The 24,798-nt window shown below is 34.6% G+C and overlaps 1 protein-coding gene across 1 annotated transcript in view; it reads right to left on the bottom strand.

The window, feature by feature from the left end:
- The window catches only part of LOC111045324 (homeobox protein Hox-C4a), a 147,895-nt gene extending 131,380 nt beyond the window's left edge, over positions 1-16,515 (bottom strand). The window contains exon 1 of the mRNA XM_039427378.1: positions 15,657-16,515. Within this exon, the coding sequence (XP_039283312.1) occupies positions 15,657-16,128 (472 nt within the window). The 5' untranslated portion in view covers positions 16,129-16,515. The remainder of the gene's footprint in view (positions 1-15,656) is intronic.
- Between the last annotated feature and the right edge of the window lie 8,283 nt (positions 16,516-24,798).

Here is a 24,798-nt window from a genome sequence, read left to right as displayed (position 1 = left end):
GGGTTTGTCGATGAGATGAGAAGGCATAGTATAGAAAAAAATGCCACTCCTACTCTTCCTATTCAATTCTATAGGTTGGTTAACTGTATGTTGAAAGAATATTTACCACAGGTATATCAAAGGTTGACCATAGGCTCTTTTAGTTTGTAAATAAGTCACTCCAGACAGGATGGAAATAAAAATACCTTCGACTCTAGTCTCTAGAACTAGATGCATGTAAAACTGAATGTTATTTATTCTTGACAATAGCACGCTAATAGATAATTCATCCATTCATTCCATTAATTAAAGGGTTCTATCAATGTAAAGCTTTTTTCTATTAAATTTCGTTTATAAAAAAGTATAGAGATGTATTTCTTAAGAAAATGAAATCCTTTTTCGAAACCTATGCAATGATCTGGGATCACCTACAGGTCTGGTTATATTGAAACTTTGATATAGTGACTGTACTATGGCCGTTCTCAAACTTACTGATAGGCTAGTTCCCTTCAGCAGCTGATTCTCAGCTAATCGAAGGACATTCTAGATGTCATGACGATAAATAAATGTCGGCCGACAATCGATAAGTGAGTGTATATAATAATCTTTTCAAAGTCCAAACAATAGAATTGCATCATAGGAGGGCAAAATTAAATGGTCTTTAAACATTATCGAAGTAAAGTAGACTGATACATGATTTTAATCTAGTTTTACTTTCAAAAATACTGCAATTTCACCCACATCAATTTCATTGTAAAGTGTGGATAAAAGACATTTATCTATCAATGAAGCAAAGTTTCACTTTATTGTGCAATACAATACAGTATTTGAGTATTTTATAGAAAATGTATCATAGCATGATGGGAAAGGCATCAGCATTCAAGAAATAGTACATGGAAAGCATCCTAAAGGTGCAATTTCCAAATTACTATAGCAAAAATGCAGACGATTGAGACATTTAAATATGGGAAGGTTAGAAAGTTCTCTCTCACATTATTCCTACAATATGTCAAGAACAGTTGAAACCTGCAGTGGGATAAGCTAATTATATTTTATTCGCGTCCGAGAGCTCAGCACTCACAGAGTAGCCTACCACAATCATTCTTTTTCCCATTGTAGAATCAGCAAGTTTGAAACAGTAGCACAAAGAAAAACGCTGTTCCTGGGAAGGGAACACGAATTGAACGAGAAGGACAGTAGTTTCCTCTCGCTTTACTACTCATTAAGGCTAGCTTTTTACTTTCTTCAACGTTAATTATTAATTAATTAGCTGGACCAATTAAGGTTGAGTAATTGGGATCGCATGATGGTTGCGTCACGTCGTTCACGAATGTGGTCTTCTCGACACGCTATTGGTACGATCCACAGATTAGCAGTAAACCTATTATTACACCATACCTATGGATATGGATTTCTTCTGTACTCATCGTGGTTCAGCGTGCACATTCAATTACATTATTAAAATACTGTTCTGTAACTGGCTTGATGCTCCAGATCAATCAAATCAAAACAAATACTCTGGAGCATATCGCACTACAAAAAATGGAGTGTTTCTACCAGAGATGTTACACCTCATTTGTAATTTGGAACTGTTTGTATAAATTGGAAGAGAATCAAATCTGGGGGCAGCTGCCTTCTCGTATTTCCGTAATTATGATAATACATCAATGGATGGCTTCCTCATAAGGCTTATCTTGGCACATTTTAAATAAATTCGTTTTTTGGAAATTTTGTCACATTAATATAATAATATTTCTATTTAACTGATAATAATTATTGGATAGTGTGATGAATAATATATATTTTGCATCAACTATCCAAGTTAATTTTCTCACTATCATGGTCAACTCGTTGTGCTATGTGAAGGAAATTAGAATTGCTTTTACTTTCCTTGCCCTATTACCATAGGTAAGGAAAGTATTGCTTTCCGAAAAAAATTAAGGTACCCCAATTTCTAAATTTCTATACGTTTCAAGGTCCCCTGAGTCCAAAAAAGTGGTTTTTGGATATTGGTCTGTGTGTGTGTGTGTGTGTGTGTGTGTGTGTGTGTGTGTGTGGTGTGTGTGTGTGTGTGTGTGTGTGTGTGTGGTGTGTGTGTGTGTGTGTGTGTGGTGTGTGTGTGTGTGTGTGTGTGTGTGTGTGTGTGTGTGTGTGTGTGTGTGTGTATGAGTGTATGTGCGTCTGTGTACACGATATCTCATTTCCCAATGACCGGAATGACTTGAAATTTGGAACTTAAGGTCCTTACAATATAAGGATCCGCCACGAACAATTTCGATCAAATGCAATTCAAGATGGCGGCTAAAATGGAAAAATTGTTGTCAAAAACAGGGTTTCTCGCGATTTTCTCGAAAACGACTCCAACGATTTTGATTAAATGTATACCTAAAATATTCATTGATAACCTCTATCAGATGCCACGAGTCCCATATCTGTAAAAATTTCAGGAACTCCGCCTCATCTATGCAAAGTTTGATTTTAGATTCTCAATTTTCAGGCTTCAGATACAATTTAAACGAAAAACTTCGAGTGGAAAAGACCAAGCATAAAAGTCTCTACAATTAATGTTCAATAACATTTTCACCTAAAATTTAAAATAAGCTCGAAATTTGAGAAAATGTTAATAATTCAATTGCAAACTGTTGGCAACTATTGATTCTATTAAATGATTCACTATGAAGAGATAGCAGACCTCGTATGTCTCTAGCGTTATTTTCCTGTCACCAGCTGGCTCAGATCTTTGTTTATAAGTAGACTTGAGATGCGCGTGAACACTAGCGTCAGGTGATTGATCTTCATAACGGCAAGGAAAGTTGTGTGAGTGCGCCACACCAGATTCTTCCAATTATTTTCAAAATTAGTCAGTTCAAATAATAGTGAACGCATGGAGCACAACTAACGTAATTCTATCGTGTCCTGCATTAATCAAAATATCACAAAAAACAGACTCACAATCGTAAGATCACAAAGAAGCGAACAGTTTATCTCGCTCACTTCTCTTGAGACTCTTGTGTCTACTTTGTGATGCTGTTACGCAAGCGTGTCTGAGCATAAACGACCGTGTTTGAATTTCGGATGAGGGTGATTCAGATCAGCTTCGCACCCTACACGAACGTCTGCAACCCTTTTCTGGGGGCTGAAGGACTTTCGTAACCGGTGATACAAGATTATAGAGAGAGAGCTGGCTCAACAAATGTTTTGTTCCTGGATCTTCTGAACTCTAAACTCTGGACAGGCATATCCCTCAAGATTGTTACTGTGGTGGAATTCACCTTGAACTGTCAGTATTGGATGAGCGGGAAGCAATGGTGGTGTACATGAGGGATGCTGACAGCTGAAAGTGAATCTCACTATGAGTGCTACTGATTTATATGACAATCAGGATGACCATTATTATTTTCCTCACTCACTATATTCATGTTCACTCTCTTTAATTTATTCTTCGTAATAATTATTGCAACAGAAAGCAAGTGTAAATTGAAGTGGTCCAGAAAGAACAGATAATATCAGAAGAGTAGTGTCTTCTGTCTTGTTCCACCCCAGTTGAGTGTGGTCAGAAAGCTGACTCTTTCCGATATAACAGGCAGTTGATGGTATATGACCCTCATAGTAATAATTCCATGATTGGCATCAGGCTTCTGCGTGCGTAATGATATGAAAATTATGTTTCTCTTAGCAAAAATGAATGTATAAGGAACTACAAAGCGTATTCCATGTGAATAAAAATGAAATTGTATGTATGGGATATGGGGACAACAACACATTATCGCAGACTACACAAAAATACAAAATATTTCACGTCTCGAGGATTGATAATCCAGCACAATAATGTTTTATATTCTCGATTGTTCAGATCATTGTGAGTTGAGAGGAAATATCAGCTGAATTGAAAATTCAATCACAGGTCTATTCCTTTCTAACCAGATCAAAAAGGAGGTAAAGGCAAACGAGAGCATCAAAAACGCGAAGTGTAGCCAATTTTTAGCGCATTTCATTTTATTACCAGCCATTATAAAGTGGAACTGTCTGAGTGTGGCTCAACTTGTCACATCGTGAACGCGCATTGTTCACCAAAGGAGCGGAGTGGAGGAAAAGTAAGGAGAAAATGCAAAGAAGAGAGAAAGCTAAAGAAGAGGAGATCCACTATACGCCGCAAGTTTCTAACCCTGCGACATCCTTCTTGTCCATTTTTTTTTCTTCGCTCTTCCTTTCTCATCCTCAACCACCTTTCTTTATCTTTCTCTTGGTCCACATTTGTGTTTGTCGTTTGAACGCGCAGGTGCATTGAACTACTTACTCAGACACGAGGAAGTACGAACCACCGATCATAGGGACGTACAGCGATTAGGGATGTGTACTTTGTTCCTCGTTGTCAGCAAGGTTTTAAGGGTTGAAGATTGGGAGGGAGAAAGACGAATTCCAAGAGGCAGCAGTAGACAAGCTGATAAATCAGACTGATGAAAAAAGAGGTGAAATCAGAAAAAGAGATAATAAAAAATAACAATAGATAAGAATGATAAGTGAGTGCGAAAAAGAGAAGGAAAGAGTAAAGTGGAGACAAAGATGACCAAAACGTGAGGAAATGGAAGAAAGAGAAGCAGAAAAGCGAGAATAAAAAGTAGGTGAGTGAAAGATTGTCGAGTCTGAAGGAAAATATTAATTGAACTATAGCGAAGGGAGAAGGTGGGGAAGAAATGAAGGAGGAAGATGAAAGCAAGGAAAAAAGAGGAGGTGGAGAAGGATAATGGGAAGATACGAGAAGCAGCAACACTTCAAAACAGAGAAAACACTGAGGTGGAATTCGAGGGCGTAAGCCGCAAAACCCATCCCTATAATTTGACTGTTTCCTTCGCTCATCATTCTCTTCTTCCAACTCCTTCTACTCCTTTTCGTCGTTCTCTTTCTCTTCATTCTCTTTTTTTCCTCTTCTCTTCCTCAATTTCTCATTCCTAGCCATCCCCTTAAAAGCGCCCTTTCACCCCGGGATTCACACACGCGCACACTCCAGACTAATAACGACTTTAAACGCTGCACAAAATGTTGCAAAATTTGAACAATGTCGTCTGTCGTTTAGTAGCTAGCTGGAAATCATTACGCACAGAACTTGTGGCATTCTTTCCCTCCCTCATAAGTACGCCTTTACCGTTCTACAAGAGCTGATATAGAGATATTGTTGAAGACTGTGATAAACTTGGCTCCCCCCGTTTTAGTATTGCACTTATCAACCTTCAACAATTCGATTTCCGAAGCGTATTTGATTTTGGCAAGAATTTGCACTCCGAAATAACTTTTTTAGGAGAAAATTATAGAAATTTATCAATTTGGGTTTTTTATTACCGTATGTGATTCGAATTTTATCACTGAAAACTATCGTGTAAATAACCATGATTGGATGCTTTTAATTTCCAAATTCATGTGAATATTTCCAACAAACAACATTGCAAAAAAACAATTTTCAAAACAAAGGTTAAAATAGACATGAATATGATTAATTGTATTCGTTGACTAAAAACTCAACAATAATTGAAACCAGGAGAGAAAGATTCTGAATTATTGATATCATTAAAAAGGTCCAATTGCATTTATAACCTCAATCGATAAATATTATTAATTTGGAATTGGAGGAATGTTTGAAAATACAATAAGTAATTTAAAACCTTTTGTATGCAATTCTAGAGCAATGTCTATTCACTAAGTAATTCGAGAACACATATAGGTATGAATTAATAATTCTGAACATAATATGGAATAGAACAATCGATTTGTCACCCATAATGAAGAATAATTTGTGAGTGCATATTTAGTTTTGTAACCATTGTATTAAATTGTTCAACTGCGTAATTGTATATTAAGCTTCAAGTATTTCAAAATGAATGTGGGAAAATATTAAAAGTTACATTGAAAGTCTATTTCAATAAGTTGAGCTTCTAGAATTATATTTCAATTCCGTAATTATAAATTTAGCTTTAAAATACCGGTATGCTATTGTTAAATTGAGAGGTATTGTGCGATATGATGGAATTTCTGTTCCATAATTAAGGAAATTATTTTATTTCTGATGACCTATTTAATCGATCATTCATAGTGATAATTCATTGGTTACAATAATTGGGGAATAACGTTTGTTTCCGCCTTCATGAATCTAAATAGATCAAGAAGAAGTTTTAATGTAGATACCATGGAAGCTGTTCTTCGAATACCGTGGTGCCATAGAAATTATTATAATTTAGGAGCCAATAATTTCATGGATTTTTAAAATAAAATTCACTCATAATAAATTGAATATCTAGGTCAAAAATATGTCTTTACATCATTGATGATTTCTCGGTTTCCATTCCCATCAATTTTTATCCTTATTATGTTGCAGTTACAAAACAATATCAATCCAGTATTTCTACTGGTTTTCAAACAAACACATGAAATTTCCAGATAAAGAAAATCCTCGTAAAAATATGAAAAATTATCACAATGGATACGAATTGAGTAGCTTTAAAATAATAATTACTGAATTTCTTGAAGACTGTTTCTTTCAAATATATCTACTCTGAAAAACATCAAAACATCTTTGATAATTTTTCTAGCTGGAAGATAAGTCAACACAGTCGGAAATACATGCTACCCTAGACCGATTAAGCTAGAAGAGAATCCTTTGAGGCTATCTCTTATAACTGAATCCTATTGAATAGGCTACTCAGCATCAATTAAAAGCGAAGAAGGGCGAGAAAGACGACCTTCAAAAAATGAGGCTAGCCTATTTTTAATGTTCTATTATTTGATAGTGCGTTTCAGACTAGCTTCCCCATCAAGCGCTCTCGATTTCTAAAGATCTTTTATGGGCGAACTAAATGGGGGAGATGATGTTTTGTAATTATGCAGATGAAAGACGAGGCTTAATGGCCCCTACGGTTCCAGAAACGCAGGTGAGGCATTATTTAATCTTCTAAATGACACACACAAGATGGATCGAATGCATCGCAAATAGTTCAAAGGGAAGATTAGGAGCTCACACATACTCGTACACATAATGTAAGCACATACGCTCGCACATACTCTATGCACGCACATGGTATGATTTAATAAGCTTGCATGGTTGGGACCACATAATATAGGCCTACTTTAATTCATGTCAAGTATAGTTCTGGAAATGTATAACAAAACGGTTAACCAAGAAAGACAACTGATATTTTTTCATGAATAATGTGAGTGATACCAATGGATTATTTGTTAATATTGTTTATTTACCTATCTTTGGAGACTACATGTAAGCCCATTTTGTCTCATTCTTATCAGACATTTGAGTACAAAACTTACAAAAAATACAGTTTAAAAATGTGTTACAATAGAAAATCAAGTGGAATATTGAAAAAAAGAAAAAATATTTGAGAAAAGTTGTACAGTTTTGTTAAAATTATGATAATTAATTAAACTTGGTTATTAGAACAGCGTTAGAAAATATGCCTTTTTCAGCTACCCCAATCCTACAGTTCCATTAATTCGAGTAAGTTACTACTTATACTGTTACTACTTTATTTACTGCTACTACTTACTACTTTACACTACTGTACACTTTACACCACTGTACACTTTAGTTCGAATACCGAATACTCATCAGGTTTTAATAATTGAATCTGAAGCAATCATTCGAAATTCCAACATTGACAATTTTTTTGTTAGAAACTCATTGTACAAATTTTTTTTTTTGAACATTGAAAATTAACTTACGAATAGACCAGTTGTTTTGCCATAAACAAGACGTATTACAGGAATGACATTTTACGTAAAAAATCTTTTTCACGTGGAATTTGAATTTCCAAAATCTACATGAACCGTAATAATCAGACTACTATACTCAAACTACTTCATAAAAATCATTAAGGGAAAAATATTGTATACATCATATTCATCACTTTTGTAAAATATGTTCCATAGATATTAAAAAATTGTATACTATATATTATCGTGAAATATAATCTTCAAAATGTATACTGATTTTGAATAGATTGAGATTCCATGTCTAATCTGACTCGCATAGATCTTCCCGAAGCGAGAATTGGACAAAGCAATTTGTCCCGACTTCAAAGAGCGGGAAGGGAAGTGTGGCATTTTGCCAGGTCGTTTAGAACCTCATAACTACAAAGCTAGAGAATCACTTCTTGCTTATGCAGTAGAATACGGTATTAGGCTACTACTACACCCAGTGACTTCCATTCAATTCGGCTACTTTATAGATGAATATAACATGTTCGTTCATAACCAGTGTTACAAGATAACAGTATGTTACTCATCTTTGAATATTCATCTATGAGCTCTCTCTATCTCCAGGATTGTTATTTTTAAATAATTGAACTTATTTATCCACGCTATTATGGAACTTTTGGACAGAAACTGGTTTGCGACCAGTAGGTGAAGAAGATTTTATTCTATCGCCACCTCCACAGATACTCAACAAGCACCACTGATTTCAAAATTCTCAATAACAACTCAAACGAAACGATAGAACACAATAACGAAAAAAATTATTGTACGGCACGGCTACCAAAATTTCTAGAGTGAGATTGACTTTAAATTATCAGAGTGGGAAGCATATGTGTTATTTAAAGAGAATGCTGACTGTTCAAAATGGATCTCACTATAGAAGAGGCTCACACATACAAAACTTATCGGCGGTAATAAATTAATGGATAGAAGAAGTGCAAATTAGTGGATAGAATAAGGTTTGGAGAAAAAATGTTATAATGCAACGCTATAATAATTGTAATCATTGAAGCATAATATAATATTTCACACAGGCGCTTTGATATTAATGCTGCCAGATGTCAAGTGGGTTAAAATGTTACTTTCGCATGTTTTTTTTCAAAGATCATCATCTTATCCAGGTCCTGGATAAGCTTCAAAAACGCTTATGAGAATAATATCTCATTCAACATAAAAATACAGGAAACTACAAGAAATGTATGTGGTCCAGTATAGAAATAACTGGGAAATAATTAGTTGATGTGAAGAATAAGTGAACAAAACAAAATTAATGTATTTTCCCTGATGCCTCCCTTCAAAAACTTATGTTGTTTCGAATATTGTGAATTATCACTAAATCAACACTAAAAAAACGTGTAATCTCCCACCTATCCTAATGAGGAAAACTGAAATTGATTGAAACTTTTTATTCAAAAATTTGTTTGTTCATGCTCTAGAAAACGGGTTATATCCGTTATGATCAATCAAAAATAAAATCGATCCCAAATTTATTGAATCAATCCCGATATGATCCCTGATCATAAAAAGATTTATGGAATACTTATTCCAATGAATTAGCCAATTTTAATATTATGATCCATAGAGCATAGTGCATAGATTATAGAGAAACCAGATAGTACACTTAGCTGATTTGTGATAATACTTCATTTAAATTATCATTATTGTATTCACGCTCCCGTTTCACGAAACTTTTCTTCTCAACTAGCCTGCATGTCTATTATTACACCTTGTTGAACACAACACATCAACTCAATTAACTTATTATTTTATAATCACGTTCAACGTTTGTGAATAGCTGACTTGAACTGAAACTTTCACACAGTCGAAGGAAGCGTTTGCTTTGGCACTTTCTATTGTTCATTGTCACGATTTATCTTCTATTGAGAATAAACAGCCATCAGATCATTCAAGTATCATGATTGCACTGTTGACTTTGATTACTACTGTATTTATCCTACTATCAGCCTGGGCTGGGACAATGAGAATGGTTTTATTGAGCGGCTTGGGAAATTATTGATTGACATTACAAAGTTCACAGTTTTGTGTTGTCATCATATTTCGAATCATTATATTTTGCACTCTTAGATGATTGGTATGCTTGCTAAGTAAAATTGTACGAGTACATATGCTACACGTAGACTACTATCCAATAAATTAAACATTTTCAGTTATATATGGCTTATATTATATATGACTTTCTATTATATATGAATCGGACTTTCCCAACATTGAAAAAATAAGTCAATTAAATAAAACTCGACAGAAAAATTTATCTAAATAATATTATCATTTGTTACTATTTGATCACTGAATGCAATATTAATCATAATTCAACACAATCTTCACTCGCCAAATTCAAACTAGTCGTCAATACTCCATAAAATATCATTGCATTTTGTTCTTATTTAATTCACTACGAAAGTGATTAGTAAGATAGTAGATAGTAATCTAATAATAGTGAGATAATAATAATATAAGATGTTAAGATCATATTAATATTATGTTAACGTACAATCGATTTCAAACAAAAGATTCGGTCACACCCAGAAAAAAATCTTTCCAACAAAAGAGATCAATCGAATTTAGCTCATTCGAAAGTTCCCAGCTGGAGTAGGGTCAAACGAATTAGGCCGACACATCAGTTGCTGATGCGATAAAATCAAATGAATCGGGACGAAAAGTAGGCCTATACGAGGAACACATTTCTTTGAAGAATGTTTTAAGTTGCCGAGCTGGAAGAAACTGAACATGCTGCAAGGACGTGTCATGTCATCACGAGCGGCAAAAGCTGCAAAGATGGGCACAAGTAATTTCATATACCTCTACTGTATATACATACACACATACAAATAAATATATGTTGGTATATATTTGAAGTGAGCAAGCATCTTTTGAAGAAGAGCTGAGTTGGTGAGTATGTGTGAGTGAGTTGGAAGAGCATTTCAACCGACATTCACGCTGTCATTCCGCCACTTAAGGGCGCCTTCTTCTTTCCGTTTTCAGTTCTCCTACCTCGCCACCCCCTCATAAGGGGGAAGCGCGCTATCAAAGGGTGATCCCCGGAAAGACGATCAGCCCCGAAATCACCCCACGACGCAGTAGGAAAACGTGCAGGAGAGATAGAGTGAGAGAGAGTGAGATGGATCTAAGCTGTCGAATAAAAGCCTCTACCACTGACTGCCGCCTCTGGCCTCTAGCACACATAAATCCATCTCGCCCCACTTCATCCCATCTTTATCATGTCTCTGTGTGATTCTCTCCCCCCTCTGCTTCCAGCTCCAACCATAACAATTCCTCTTCTGCAAACGTCGACGCACGCTGTATATACAGTACATTGAAATCAATAACTGAGTCAGTCACCGCCCGAGTTAAACTTCTGAAAACGATTCTTCTTTTCAGTGTTGTTATTGTTGGAAGAACGATGATGTGGCCTCACTTTCTATCTTCCCACTTTTTCCTCTTCTTTCATTCTGCAGTTTTATTCCCGCGGCGATTCGCCTGAAACAACCCTCTCCTCTCCTCTCCTCTCCTCTCGAAAAGCGTCCAGTCACTGAATCTTCCCTACGTCAGCTCATATTATTCTCTTTCCTCTAGAACTTTCATCTTCCAATCCTCATCGGCTTCCTTTTCGCTTGTTTTTCGCTTGAAACGGGTGGGGAAAATGGGAAAATCAATCACCAGACGTAGAAAGCAAATCTGAACGGCAACAGTTGCTATTTTCATCTCTGCTCGTCTCTGGCATATCTGGTATCTTGATCTAACTTGTACGTTTTTTGTGAGTTTTTATCAAGAATTTTTGATTGGAAATCTTGTTGAACTTTTTGGGTTCAATTGTTATAGAAAATTCAACAAGTAGTTTCATGGGTAGCTGATACTATCAGCTTAGAATAATAGAGAATAGTTCTTGAGCTACTAATTGATACCTAAGATTGATCGAAAAGTGTGGAATATTGATCAAAGTTTCACTATTACAATGAAATATACAACAAAAATTTTGTCTATCAAGATTGCCAACTGTTCGAGAAAAATGTCGAAATTACCAAGATTTTCAAACAGCTCAAACCGAACTACCAGTTTTAATGGTGAATAAAATGGTAAAGTGTAAAAATTTGAAATTTATAATCGAAACTATCAATTTGTAATTAGCAAACATTTATCATCAATTATTCAACACTATTGCTAAAAATTCTTTTTGCGTATTTCATGAAGTTTAAAAGTTATATCCAGCTCCACTTCATAATAATAGATCAAAACCACAGCGGAATGATGAATTACAGTGGAATTTTAATCCATAGTTTGTTTTTTTCTTTTGAAACTTGAGGAACTTGGTTAGGAGAAGAATGTGAGAACAATAGATTCTAAGTTTAATTGATTACTAGAATCGAAAATCACGAAATAAACTAATATCATCAAAGGAGGAAATTGTCAAGGAAACTTCTATCTTCTCTTATTGCTATTATTTACAATCAATGAATCGAGAATGATTTACGTACAAACTACTTGGACCTGGATACATGATTCGAATATGTATCATGGCTTATAGTACACAATTACTCAAATGCTTGATAGCAGATCACCGAAATTTTTATTCATATTAAGTTGAGACGAGCTGCATGTGAAGAGTAGAGTGAATGAATGAATATTCATACGGATTCCTTAATTGGACGTACAACCACGGCTTAGTTAGCCGAATTAACGTTTGCCACAAGCTTGCTCCTAATGAATCATATCTATAAAAATGCAAATAGATGGTGAGATAAACAGCACTGGGGAAACCAGGAAATTTGAACTGCTTTCTAGGCACGTTGATTTTACCGACCAATGGTTGGCTTCACAAATTTGAATATCTTTGAAATAACTCTAAATTGAACTCCTATGATGTTTCATCAATCACAGTAAATGATTCATCAGATACTTGTAAAAACGTATATTCCAATATTGAAACATAATCATGAATTGATTGAATATCTTAGTGGACATCGGAAACAATAAATACCACAGACAAAAAAGGCCTATCTTGAATCAGACAATACATGGACCTACATGAAACACTTTCAAACTCTACGTTATGACTAGGATCAGATCCATCGCACAACCGTGATTGGTATAAAAATATGGTTCCGACAAAAAACACCTTTCCAAAAACATGACTTGAATAGGACTTGTATCCTTTATTATGGAGGGTTTGACGACCCCTGAAAACCAGAAATGAAAACCTATTGTGGGAGCAGAAACAACCCCTCATTGCCATTAAATGTTCACTGAGCAATTGTTGATCGTAAAGGTATAACTTACAGACAAGAACAGGTAACATCACAGGTTGAAATATTTGGGAATAAACTTTTTCTATTCAGTCATCAATTCGTAATTACCGTACTTCTAAAAAAATATATTTATAAAAACAAAATTGATGTGGAAAATGAATGGGTACCATAGACCCATAGATAAGAATGATTGAATATTGAGAGCGAATATGATTATCCCTGGAACTAATAAATAAGTATTTTAATGTGACTCCCAGGAAAAATATAAATTTAATCATCACAAGTAAATCCGTTCATTACCGTTTAGTTATAATGTGAGCACTTTATCACAACATGCCCTAGGGTGAAAAAATATGATTTACATTTTTAATTCCTATTTCTAATGAATAATCATCATGATGAAATTATAATTATTATCCTTAGTAACTGATAATGTAGTAGATCTATCAATATTCCAATCACTTCTTGTTACATCAGAGGTGAAGTTGGAAATCCATTCCATTGATAATACCGTGATTAATCAATTTGGGACTCTTTTAGAGCAAAGATTTGAACAATTAAAACAAGGGTGAATTTAAATATTGAGAGAAAATATTTTTTATAAGTGGCATTCATCTTCATCGAGTATCTTCCAGGTTGCTTCATTTTGAAGTTTATTCTCACTCAACTTAATCATGTATCTTCCACCGTGACATAGGAGGTTTCAAATATTGAATAGTATATAATATCATAGTTTCAAATAATTGAATATTTTACTATAGGAATAATATTTAATATATTCTTAAATTCAATTTCAATATCTGATTAAGGACAATATTTCTTCATCAACCTTGGACTCTCTAATCTAAATAATTCAACTTTCATGACAAAATGTAAATTTATTAATAATCTTATTCAGAATTTGTCGATGATTTGCAAAATCTGAATTCAGAATAAATTGATGCTACTACCATTGACCAAATTAAAATAAAATATTATTGATAGAATGTATCCAGATATGGTATTCATTGAGAAATAGTTTCATGAAACAAACGATTCAATAGATTATCTTTAACAATTTGCAAGTTTATTGAGCCATTTATGGAATTTTCCAAGATTTGACACTTTTCAGTTAGGAGATCACAATTTTCTCTTTCAAAATCATATTGATCCATTGTCTTCGGAAAGCAACAACAAACAAATGCATCAATATATATTCTTTCAAGTGTAAACGTGATTGAGTAGAAATGCAGAATTATCGAAGTTATTTATGATATTTTGTTACTCAAAAAGTTAGTTATATGAAGGCTGTGTGAATTCACAACGAAGTGGGGACACATTTTTGCAATCAAAAACATTTTTCATCACTAGAATAATGATCTGAAGGACAACAATTTATCTTGAAATGAATAGGGTATTGTCATTGAAGATATGAATTGGCAATGCAATTTCACAAATATTATGTTTTCATTCTTCCTTGTGCTGATACCATTATTCAAAATTAACTGTACAACAGCAGTAGATTAGTAGATCTTGTATCATGAAGATAAGATTAAAGTAATCTCCATTATTGATTTGTCTATGATACACTACCATTTTGTAAGTTACCAAAACTAGTTTAATCTAACTGAAACTGATGAAATAAGTAATTCAGAAATTAATTGATTCAATGATTTACATTTGAAAAATTTGATTACGAAAAATGATTATCGTTCAGATTAATGCTCAAAAAGTTTTTCAAAGGTGCTCAATGTTGTTAAGATTGGAATTGTATATGCATTTAAATCAAATATTAACACTAATCACTCTGACTCAAAGTATCACATTTATCACCTATCCCAATAGTAAATTTTTTAGTAGAGTGTAGAGTTTCAAAACATTATATTATCTTGGGCCTATTCTAATTATATGCTACAGTATTAAATAGGAGTAGATTCTTATGATAAGATTTTTTGATGTGGGATAATAATGGCAAGACGAATTGAATATGACATAAACTTTACAAGTTGATCATTTTGATTTGCAGATAATGAATAAAATTTGTGAAATGAATACCTTCATAATTATTATGAATTTATATGGTGTATTGGAAATTAATAAATATAGATAGATATTTCACCTTGAGCCTTGGTGGAATGGAAGAAAGGTCTATCTGAATTCTTCCCTTGGGAAAGTGTGAGTATTGAGAAATTGACTAGTGATATATTCCTAGTGAAACTCCGTAACTATATCAAAGAACATTGGTAAGTGTCTCACCAATTCTAAGCGATCAGATATCTCGACCACTTCCACAATTATTCATGTAAATTTTTAATAAAAAATTTATTTTGATTGTAAGTTTTTAAAGAAAGATTAATTCAATGTTGGGACAAAGTATTCTAACAAAATTTAGGGGAGGAACAGTTTTCGACAGCCTGTTGCTTCTCTCTCTATAAATCATTTGTGCTTGACTGAATGAATGAGTTATTAGGGTCGTATAGTGTAGCATTGATTTATTCATTTGTACAGCAAACACTTATCATAGAAATTATATCGGGAGAGGAGAGATGAAAAGCCGGCAATCTCCTTAGTATTACCAAAGACAATACAAGTATTAGTATTCAATTAGTGTTTAATTTTCCTATGGTATCACGCTTCCAAATGGAAGCACAAACGTACTAAGTGAAAAATGATAAATACCTTTAGGAGAGTGCGTTACAGCGGGCGCAGCGGTAGAACTATTGGAAGTGGTGGAAGAGCTGGAATTGCGCCGATGTGAGACGACCGCCTTCGGAGGCGGCGTGGTAATGTGTCCATTGATGGGGGATGGCACGACGCTGCCATTGGGGGGCGGCTCTCGGAAGCCGGGCGATCGACTCCTCGTGGTCAGGTTGAGAGGCTGCTCATCAACAGTGGAAGCAGTCGAGATGTTGTCACGCGGAGGCAGCAGAGGCGCAGACGTCCAGCCGAGGATGTCTGCTATCAGGTGGGGGGTGGGGGTTTTCGGTGGACTGGCGTACACGTGGGGATGCCATGTGTTCAGCGAAGGCTGTTGTTCTTTCATTAGCGGGGACACACTGACATTGTTATTATGATTTATTTTGTTGACAACCATAAAATGGTGTTCAGAATTCTCTACCATCGACGTAGTTGTTGAATCCATGGCGCGCATCTTCTCATACAATCACACTACTAGAATAATTATATCCATACACACAACACTTGATATTTTACATCGCACACGAAAAAATAATGTTGTTCACCACTGGACGTTTGTGTAATAAAAGTCACGTTGTTAGAGACAACCGCACGGCACAAAGGCCCGTTGTCGACTGAATCGGCGGCTGACGATTAAGCGCAGTTTGGAGCGCACACCACCAGGAGCGCTTCAGTTGAACCGCGCCGCGCGTGATCTGTTCTTGTTGATGGGGTATAATGGCTCCAGCTAAATTACCGTACACCACCCCCAGCCCCATCGACACTCAACTCTATCTGTACGGCTCTTGCCGAAAACATATCTGGATGACCCCTCTACCACGACCGAGCAGTAACAGCAGCAGACTTGTTTACCGTACGCTTCATTCTGACTCCTCATCCAAACTACCCCCCCCTCCTCTTCACCCACTGAAATCCCCCTCAGCACCTAAACGCGCGCGCACTCCCAACGATTACAGCCAACATTTTTAATCTGTGCTCCCATCCGTCCATCCGTCCTTTTCGGTTCTATTCGTTTATAAAAGCATTTCACCACACTTTATTACTTGCTCCCTTTTTTTCGTCCTAATCATGCTATCTTTTTCTCTCTCCCACCTGTCCCCCTGTTCCACTCTCATACTCATACTCTTCATCTTCTTCACATGCTCTTACCACTAACCTCCTCATCATTCTCCTCTTCCATCTCCATCATAGCTTAATCAGACGGTCCACTACTCTATCCACCTCCTCGTCCTCCAAATCCTACGTCCCTTTAGACTTCCTCATCACCGCTTTCTCATTTTACATTGCTACAGTCAGTATTTCCTCCACTTCCTCCTCCTCTTATCACCCCCGCCCACACGGCCCGTCAACGAGCTTCATTTCTGAATGTCGGTGTTTGTCCTTTCATCAATTGACAATTCTGATTTTCAATACGACTCTTATTTTATACTATCCCACCTCTCCTATTCCGATTTCTCTCTCTTCAACTTTTTTCTTCGAGTTTTTTTCGCTCACCTTCCCTGTGTAAATTATTCATCTTTTAATAACTGGCGGCGACGTATATTCTCTAGTTGAGTTGTTTAGTTGATACATTTTCTAACAAGGATTTTGCTAAATCACTGGTGATCGAGTATGTAGCTTGAAAACTTGTTATTGTAGTGGATGATAGAATGAATAATATATAATTAAAGAGCTTATAATTCTAATAACTTGGAATTCTGATAATCTCCTTTCATTTCAAATAACATGATTGATTTTAAATGTTCATTGATGAAACATTCAATAACCTGAGACAAAACTAACAGTAGTTAGACATCACTCTATACACGGATGATTATATTGTATTTTTTCATCTCATTTTCTTATAATGAACATCTTAACCACAAATAATCAGAGCCTTAATATATTTTTTTATTAATTCCAAAACTAACTGAAAATTAGAAATCTATAGAATGGGAAAGTGCTATTATTCTGCATTACATTACAAATACTAGTATATTAAACATCACATGATCGTCACTAATGAAATTTTCTTGAGCAAAGGGAATATAAAAGACTTGAATCAATACCAACTATTACTTCAGGCAATACTTACTATTACTTAGTAATAGTAGGTCTTGCTTCAGGCCCCACAACTAAAGCTATGATAAACTATGACGTCATCACATGTAGATCGATGATCTACTGGCGATAGGCAAGCGAAATAAGAGCGCTGATGCTTGTTATCACATATGATCACCAACAAAATTCCAATCAGGGTACCTAGAATAGAAGGTACTGGCCACGCGCATCTTGATCTTTTAATGATCACAGTCATATGATCGGTGTGACGTCATTGGTGCTCTAAATATTTATTCTTCCTATCTTTCCAATGTTAAATTGAGCAACTTTGTAAATCTTTTTCTCAAAAAGTGAATAACTTTCAAGTCCCATCGACATTTCCTACGATTCATACAATATTTATCTTCAATTTTTCTAGAAATTTAATACTTTTGGACGGCTGGATCTTTCACAATGGTCGATTTTGTAAGAGCCTGCACATCGAATACCTGTTGCTCTCTTATTGAAAATTAACATGCTTTCCCTGGCTCTTTTGTAATTCAATTACTCAATGCTAATGAATTTGATAGATCGAACATTGAATCAGGAATTAAAAACGTGAAAACATTGATTCTTCTATAATATTATTTCTCTCACAATCCTTTATCTTGTCTGTGTACTGTATAATGTAGAATCAATAGAATATGTTGCATAATCTCTTAGGATGGTCTCCATTTTTCAGGAAAATTATGGCTTTCACATACTTTATCAACAAATACTTTTCTGGTTGAATCTCTTTAATTGGAAACTACAACAAAATATAAGGGCGAATATACAGAGTGATTGATATGTATGGAAACCCTTCAATAAGTTGAAGACTGTTGTAGATATTAATACTGTAACTTCCAGTTATATAAGTTATTGGTCGAATACTCCACCTTTTGACGTACAACTGAATTTCAACCCCTCATAAGGGGGTGACTTTGGGGTTGTAACTCGAATATTTTGAATGTAAACACCCATTGTGTGATACGTCATTTTCAATGCCTTTTCAGAACAAGAAAGATGGCATCAATAAAAATGTTCTATGATACTTTTATCCAAAATGGCGGCTGATTATTTCTTTGAAAACTAAAACTTCAATCAGCCGCCATTTTGGATAAAAGTATCATAGAACATTTTTATTGATGTCATCTTTCTTGTTTTAGAAAGGCCTTAACCCTTAACTAGTGAAGTGGGGACTGGCAAACCCCAGGGAATTTTCGTTCTTGAATATTGGCAACACTGGTAACCAGAAAACCTTCATACTCACAGTAACCTCCAGTCAGACAGATGCAAGCACTTCTATGTAAGATGTGTGTGTTTTTCATCATTCGAATTGTTTTTATTATAAGTTGAAGTTGCTCTGAGGTATGTCAGACCCCACCTCACCGTTTATGTTTTTTGTTTGAATTTCCATTGATTCAGAAAAATGACTTCCAGAAACAAACAACTCAGTATAAATGACCCAGATTTTGTATAAAATGTTAGAAATATATTCAATGAACTAGAAAGTGATTCAGAAGTCGATGATACGTCATTGGAGGAGATGTATCAATAATGAAGTTCTTCCAAGACAGCTACGCTCAATGATTGCTGGACTTTTTGGAGAAATTGGGCCTCAAAATAATTTGCAGGTCGGAGATAAAAGAAGATGTCAGGTTTGCCCAAGGGAACGTGACAGAAAAACAAAATTCCAATGCAGAAAATGTCGCGTTGCATATTGTCTGGGCTGCAGAGCTGATCTTTGCTGTAATTGTGAATAAAATTGAAAGAACTATAATCATGAGTATGTGAACAAGTGCAGAATTGTACTATTTTCTTTTACAGCAGAACTGAACATTTCCTAGTATTCTTTAATACATTATCAAACTATATCTGTATGGACAAAGTGAACAAATTATTTTTAAATTTCTTTCAATAGAAAAGGAAGCATCAACATATCGAGTACTTTATCTAAAATGTGAATTAAAAATAATTTGTTTTACAATAATATATTATTATTTTCATTTCTAACACCATTTTTTGGTTCTATACAAATCTAGGTATTAGTTATAGTAGTTATTTGCAACTAAAATTAATCTTATAGTAAAGAAAAATGATTTGGGGTCTGACAGACCCCATGTCACCATGAGTGTTTAGATTAGGCCACCTCTCCAGTAAAGGGTTAAAAATGATGTAGCACACAATGGGTGTTAACATTTTGAATATTTGAGTTATAACTCTCATTTCTTCAAAAACTAAAACTTCAATCAGCCTTTATTTTGGATACAAGTATCAAATAACATTTTTATCGATGCCATCTTTCTTGTTTTAAAAAGGCCTTCAAAAATATGTACCACACAATGGGTGTTTACATTTAAACGAGTTACAACCCCCTTATGAGAGGTTGAAATTCAAAAGGAACAGTAAAAGTAGGCGCACGCAGATCGTCATCGGACGGACGGCACGCATCGAACGGATCAGATGATTAGATTTGATGCATTGTTTTCAATTAGAGTGCTCAGGCCTATACGATGCGGATAGGTATGCGCAGTCCAATTGAAAACAATGCATCTAATCTAATCGTCTGATCCGTCCGATGACGATCTGTGTGCGCCTACCTTTATTGACCAATAACTTATCCTGAAGGTAGCAGTATTATATCTAAAACAGTCTCCAATTTATTAAAGTGTCCCCATACATATGATTCACTCTGTATATTAAAGCATGCATACCGCATGGGGAATTCTCAATAATTGAGAATTGTTTTGAATACTTGCTTTCGTATTGTGAAACATATATTTCTAATTTATTATTTGTGAGAGGAATTCTCAATTGATACTTGTTCTCTTATTGTAAAACTCTATTTTTTTATTTATTTGTGAAAGGGAAAATCAACTTCATGATCCAATAATAATGTATTTAATGAAAAAAATATGAATCATACATCATATGAATCTGAGATAACAGGGGGAGCTCACCGGCTAGAGCTTAGCCGAAAGGTTTTACCTAACTGGAAAAAATTCTCCTGTGGGTTTCTCTGTTTTACAGATTTATTGTGAGCTAAGTCTGTGGAAGCCTCTTTCCTAAAAAAGAGTTAACTCTCATCTGTTTCACCTTTTATTCACCTCTCCTTTGATTCTGATACAGGCTATTATTAAGTATTTCTGGTTGAGATGAATTTATCAATTGCTATATCAATGAATCAAATACCGGTGCGTTTATCAAGCTGAAAGTACAGTATGGAGAAATTATTAAATTTGTAGAATAAAGTATTTTATTTTAATAAAATACAAATGACTTTAATCTGGAGTTTAGATCATATTTCAACCAATAAAAAATCGATACTGCATCAAAAGTTGGAGAACATAGATAAGGTAGTACAAACTCTACTGTTAATCTAGGAATGACCAATCTACATGTTATGACGTCATTGATTAGTTGTGTGGCCTGAAGTAATAGTAGGTATTGCCTGAAGTAATATTGGGTATTGCTTGAATGCTATTATGTGGTATTTATTGTAAATGAAAACAATGATTCAAAAACCCATTAAAACCACTCACATTCATTTCAAATGAAACTGTTAACTATAATAATTCAACATCATCACTTTTCAATGTTTATTGATAATTTGAGTTTCTAGGATGCATTTTTGAACAGAATCACATCCGATCGGCAAAAAGCATCTCCAACGATAGAACAGACAGTTTCTGAAACAAGTTGTAAAGATGTCAGTGCCCCTGTCACAGAAGGCATTCTTGCTCATCATCCTGTCATCAATTCCTGTATTGAAAACATGCCCATTCCACAGAAAATAGATTGCATCTGGATCAATCAAGTATTGGGAGCACGTTTTTGAAACGGTTCAATTGAGAAATGTGAGATTCCAATGATGACGAATCATTCCTTCATTTCAATTTGATGATCCTACCAGGTAATTGGTATAATCGTTATTGACCATAACTAGGTATATTGATTGTTGGCAATACTTGCAATCTAATTCAATTTCAATTAAACTGTAATTAATGCCTTGAACACGTAGAACATGTTAGATTGGTTGTCATTTTATAGGCACATAATGTCAAGGATTGGAAATCATTCAATTTCAATATGTACAGTATCATTCACAAACAAGAATTTGTAGTTGGGATCTTATATAGATGAAAACTACTTAGATATAAGAGCGAAATTTCTAGAGGAGATGAGAATCCTTGATCAACTCATTCAGAAGAAGTCATTAGTCAACCATTTTGTATTTTTCTTTTCATATATTCTCAATTTGATTTATGGGCCTCACTTGAATTTCAATAGGTCAAATGTATGCATGTACTCCATGGAATCAATTCCAGGTTTAACGATTTCCAAGGGTTAGTGCTTCAAATATTTCTTTTTTCTAATCATTTTTTATTTTGTCAAAAAAAAAAAAACACAACTCAGTGAAATAAAGATATAAACTTCTATACAGTTAGTTCCTGTCAAAACAAAAATACTACTAGCTAAATTATTCTCAATTTGCATGCAAGTAGGTCAGTGAAAAAAGTTTTTAATGCTACATTCACACACACACTCACACATCTTTTTCTTTTAAGTTGGTATGTGCAAAAATGGTAAAAGAAGTATTATAATAGAATGGGAATCAGATAATTACAGAAAAATAACTCTTAATAGTTTCAGACAGACATCCAGTAAGCCATTTTGATATTTGTTTTTTCAAAAGTATTTTGTTCTCACTATTTCTTATATAATCCGGTAGATAGTTGGAAAATTTTGGCCCAAAAAGACAAAGGATTTCTGGAAAAAAAGTGTTATACACCCTGAGGTGTCTAGCTAAATTTTCAACTACTCTTCTAGTTCTGTATACATTATCATTCTCGAACATTTGCCGAATCGATTGCCTGATAGAATGTAAAAGGATGATAAGACTTTGAAAACATATTTATAGCGCAATGGCAAACAATTGAATAATTGAAAGATAGGAAAAGAGTGTTCGATCCTGCTCACACCCTTTATACACCGTACTATGGCTTTTTGAAGCACAATTAGAGGTGCTAGATGGGTTTTGTAGGTGGATCCCCAGCAACTAATGCCATAACTCAATTTGGAATCCACCAGAGCAGAATAGAGTTGCCTGAGAACAACTGGAGGAATGAATTTTCTAAGGTGGTAGAATGTTTTAAGAATATGGCGGAGATAATTTATCAATTTACAAATGTGATGAGACCAAGAGAGTTTCTCATCCACTACCAGACCTAGATACCTGATGAAATCAGTTTGTGCCACAGTACCACAATCAAAATTGATTTGACTTCAAGAAATTGTATGACATTTTAATGGGTGAAGGAGTTGCCAAAGAATAGACAATGTAAATAATATATATTTAGTTTTAGAGAGGTTCAGGGCTAGGCCATTTCTATTGAACCAGGGAAGCATTCTATTCAGATCTTCTTGCATAATTTTATTCAGGTTTTGCACGTCTGTATTACAATAAGAGAAAGCAGTATAATCTGCAAAGGAAACTTGAATACCATTAAAATTACCTGAGAAAAGGTCATTTATAAAATGAGAAATAAAACTGGTCCCTGGTCGGTGTACTGAACCCTGCGGGACCCCACAGTCCACTTCCGGGATCTCACTTTTGGCATCCCCCAGGGCAACATACTGCACTCTTTTACTCAAATATGATCTAAACCAATTCTGAGCCACACCTCTTGTACCAGCCCTGGATAGTTTGTCAAGCAAAGGCCTTTCTGATATCTAAGAAAAGACCAGATACCGGAGGAGCAACTCTGGCATTCAGGCTCTTATATATTGTTGACATGAAGCTCTCTACAGCCATTTCCGTATTACAACCTTCACGGAGACCAAATTGATGAACATAAAAAAATTTGTTGAATTTAAAAAGCATAATATTCTTTTTTTGACTACCCTTTCCAGAAGCTTGGAAAAAATCGATAACAGTGAGATTGGTCTATAATTGTTAAATTGAGGTTTTGAACCACTTTTAAAAATAGGAATTACCTTGACTAGTTTTATTGCTGTTGGAAATTCACCCCTTGATAAACTATGATTGAAAATGCCAATCAGAATGGGAATCACAACAGTTGCAATAGACTTTAACATTTTTGATGATACACCATCATCCCCTGGAGCCTTTCCTTGCTCTAAGGCGTTCATATACAAGAGGAGTTCATCATATGTTACTGGCTAGAAAAAAATTGAAAGGAATTTGTGGGGAATTTGTGAGGAATTTTTGGGGAATTTTAAAGAAATCGTCAGTCTCTCCCAACTCCTGATCAGCACCGGTTGTGACTGAAGATGCTACTTCTTTAGATACATCAACAAAAAACCTATTGAAAAGGTTAGCCAAATCACAAGGATCCTTTATAATATTATTACCATGTTTAACTTTAAGTTTATTGTTACTACTCTTCAACTCTTCTTATTGGAGTTACCACATAATTTCTTAATATACTTGTTCTGGCTGACAAAATGAATATCATCAAAGGATGATAAATATTGAGTGCTCTGAATAAGGTTAATATTACTTGATTCTATAATTTTAAGTGCTGCTAAATATTTGTTGGTACCAAAACAGCTCAAACTATATAACACGAGATGAGTTGGGATATAATAAAAAATTCTATAAGTTTGTATGCTGACATAAAACACAAAATATATTCCCACAAAAAAGATGTGCATAAGATATTCGATAAATCTATAATTCACTTAAATAATCTATTTTTTAAAATCTGAATAATTATCACAGGCTTTGCTAATATTCACAATAATGAGTTTCAAATTCATAAATATATTATATTTAATATTGGTACTTAGACTTCCAATCAATACAAAATTCTACCAATAAAAACCTGTTCGGTCTATAAGTTTGATATGGTATACTTTGTTCAATAAACAAAATTAATATTTAATAAATTAATATTCAAACATGAGATCTCAGGGCTTTATATGAATTCGGGCTGTGCATGAAGTAAGCTTCCTACATATATTAAATAAATTTATAAAATGTTCTTATGGACTATGTGATATTGTTCAACACGTGGTGACTTTTTATTTTAATTCTAAT

Source organism: Nilaparvata lugens, chromosome 4 (genome assembly GCF_014356525.2).
Source record: "Nilaparvata lugens isolate BPH chromosome 4, ASM1435652v1, whole genome shotgun sequence".
Classification (NCBI taxonomy): Eukaryota; Metazoa; Arthropoda; class Insecta; order Hemiptera; family Delphacidae; genus Nilaparvata; species Nilaparvata lugens.
Note: the sequence above shows the minus strand (reverse complement) of the source record. Positions and strands in the feature narration are given on the sequence as shown.